Here is a 1,600-nt window from a genome sequence, read left to right as displayed (position 1 = left end):
GAAATGTATATATTAAAAGATACAGGAAAATTTGCCATAAATTTTGCTAGGAATTATCACCAGTGTCAAGCAGAACATAATTTCAATAGCTTTGTTTATAATTAAGTATAAGTGAGGACCAAAAGGAAAGCAAGATATGAGTCTCTCTACAAAACCATGCTGCAAAAAATGGTGATGAAGTCCAAGACTGACCTGAGGAAAAAAATGTATGAAATACAGAATATGATATGTATATCTTACCATTAAAATAAATATAGCTAATCAGGAGAATTTCAGTAAGTGGATCGAGGTTATTTATGAGGTCTTTGATTTTCCCACTGGTTCTTGCTGCTACATATTCATTGATCTTTATCTGGGCTTGATCAGCCCTCTTGAAGTTCATAGGATAAGCTTCTCCTTCGTAGAAGTTTCTGAGATTACTTAAAAATTTATCTTGTGGCCTCAGTCGGTCAAGCACAAACAAGACATTTCCCATATTCAGCTGTAACCCCTCATTCTTTCTGTTTACCATTTGCATGAGTTGACGATAACCTTCATGTATTTCATTTTCAGAAATCTCACGTGGGTCAAAGCTAAGGACCCTAAGAATCTGTGTCAGAGTGTCTGATCTGGCACCCAGAGTCAGCATTGCAAGGGCAGTAGAGATGCTCAAAGGAGAGAAGAAAACATTCCCACTGTTTTCACGAGAAGAAATCTCTTTGTAGAAACAACACGCAAACCGACAAACACTCTTCCCTATAGTCTTCTGCAGCATGTTTCGGTTTTCTTGGCCTCTTTGATTTTGGTTTCTTATACCTTGGTGATTAGGCTCATAGCAATAACTGTTGGAATGAATCCCAACAATTAAAACACACAGGAAAAAAAACATCTTCATGTTTCTATAACTCTGTAAAAGAAGAAAAGAAAAATGATGTTCGGCTTACAAAGCTTTTTACCTTGTGCTTAGCAATAAGTCAATCCCTTCACTGCACAGAGCTGGCTTGGTACCCGTGATTCCAAGCCCTTTGAATTCAGGGATACCAGCTTTCTATTTCAAGGAAGCAGACTCTGGAAAATTACTCAACCTACTGAAGAAGTTATGAAAGAATAAAAATTAAAGTCAAAGAGGGATGAAGTAATACCAAAGACACCCTTATTAAGGTTAAGCTACAATTCCTTTGAAACAGTTTCATTTCCAGTATTCTGCTTTTAATGTGGCTTTAAAGCGATAAAAAGCTGTAAGTTAAAAGTACAGGTCTACAGAGCAGAAAAGGGAGCCAGTCAAGGCTAGGTGGTTAAATTCAGCAAGATGAAAAATCAAAGCAGAAGAAAGGAGCAATATTCCTCCATTGTGAGAATTACAATATTATGCATTTTTGAATGGGCTGCATGTAAACCTATAGGCAGGCACCAGAGAGAAAGTAAATGCACCTGTTAATGAGGGAGTGATGAACATTTGCAGTGATTCCATAAAGCTTGAACAACTGAGCACCATTTAATAAAAACAAACCAAAACAGCTTCCACATAACTAATAAAAGAGACAAATATGGTTTGAGCATTTAGGATGTTATCAAGACCCTGGAAATACAGCGCTGGTTATTAAGAAAGGAAAAATGAGTA

General features: G+C 36.8%; 1 protein-coding gene across 1 annotated transcript in view; it reads right to left on the bottom strand.

Annotated features, from left to right (window-relative positions):
- The window catches only part of LOC104127816 (alpha-1-antitrypsin-like), an 8,359-nt gene extending 7,485 nt beyond the window's left edge, over positions 1–874 (bottom strand). Inside the window, exon 1 of the mRNA XM_009640522.2 lies at positions 241–874. Coding sequence (XP_009638817.2) covers positions 241–874 — 634 coding nt within the window. The remainder of the gene's footprint in view (positions 1–240) is intronic.
- Between the last annotated feature and the right edge of the window lie 726 nt (positions 875–1,600).

This window comes from Egretta garzetta, unplaced genomic scaffold (genome assembly GCF_000687185.1).
Source record: "Egretta garzetta isolate BGI_Z169 unplaced genomic scaffold, ASM68718v1 scaffold206, whole genome shotgun sequence".
Lineage (NCBI taxonomy): Eukaryota > Metazoa > Chordata > Aves > Pelecaniformes > Ardeidae > Egretta > Egretta garzetta.
This window is presented reverse-complemented; position numbering and strand designations above follow the sequence as displayed.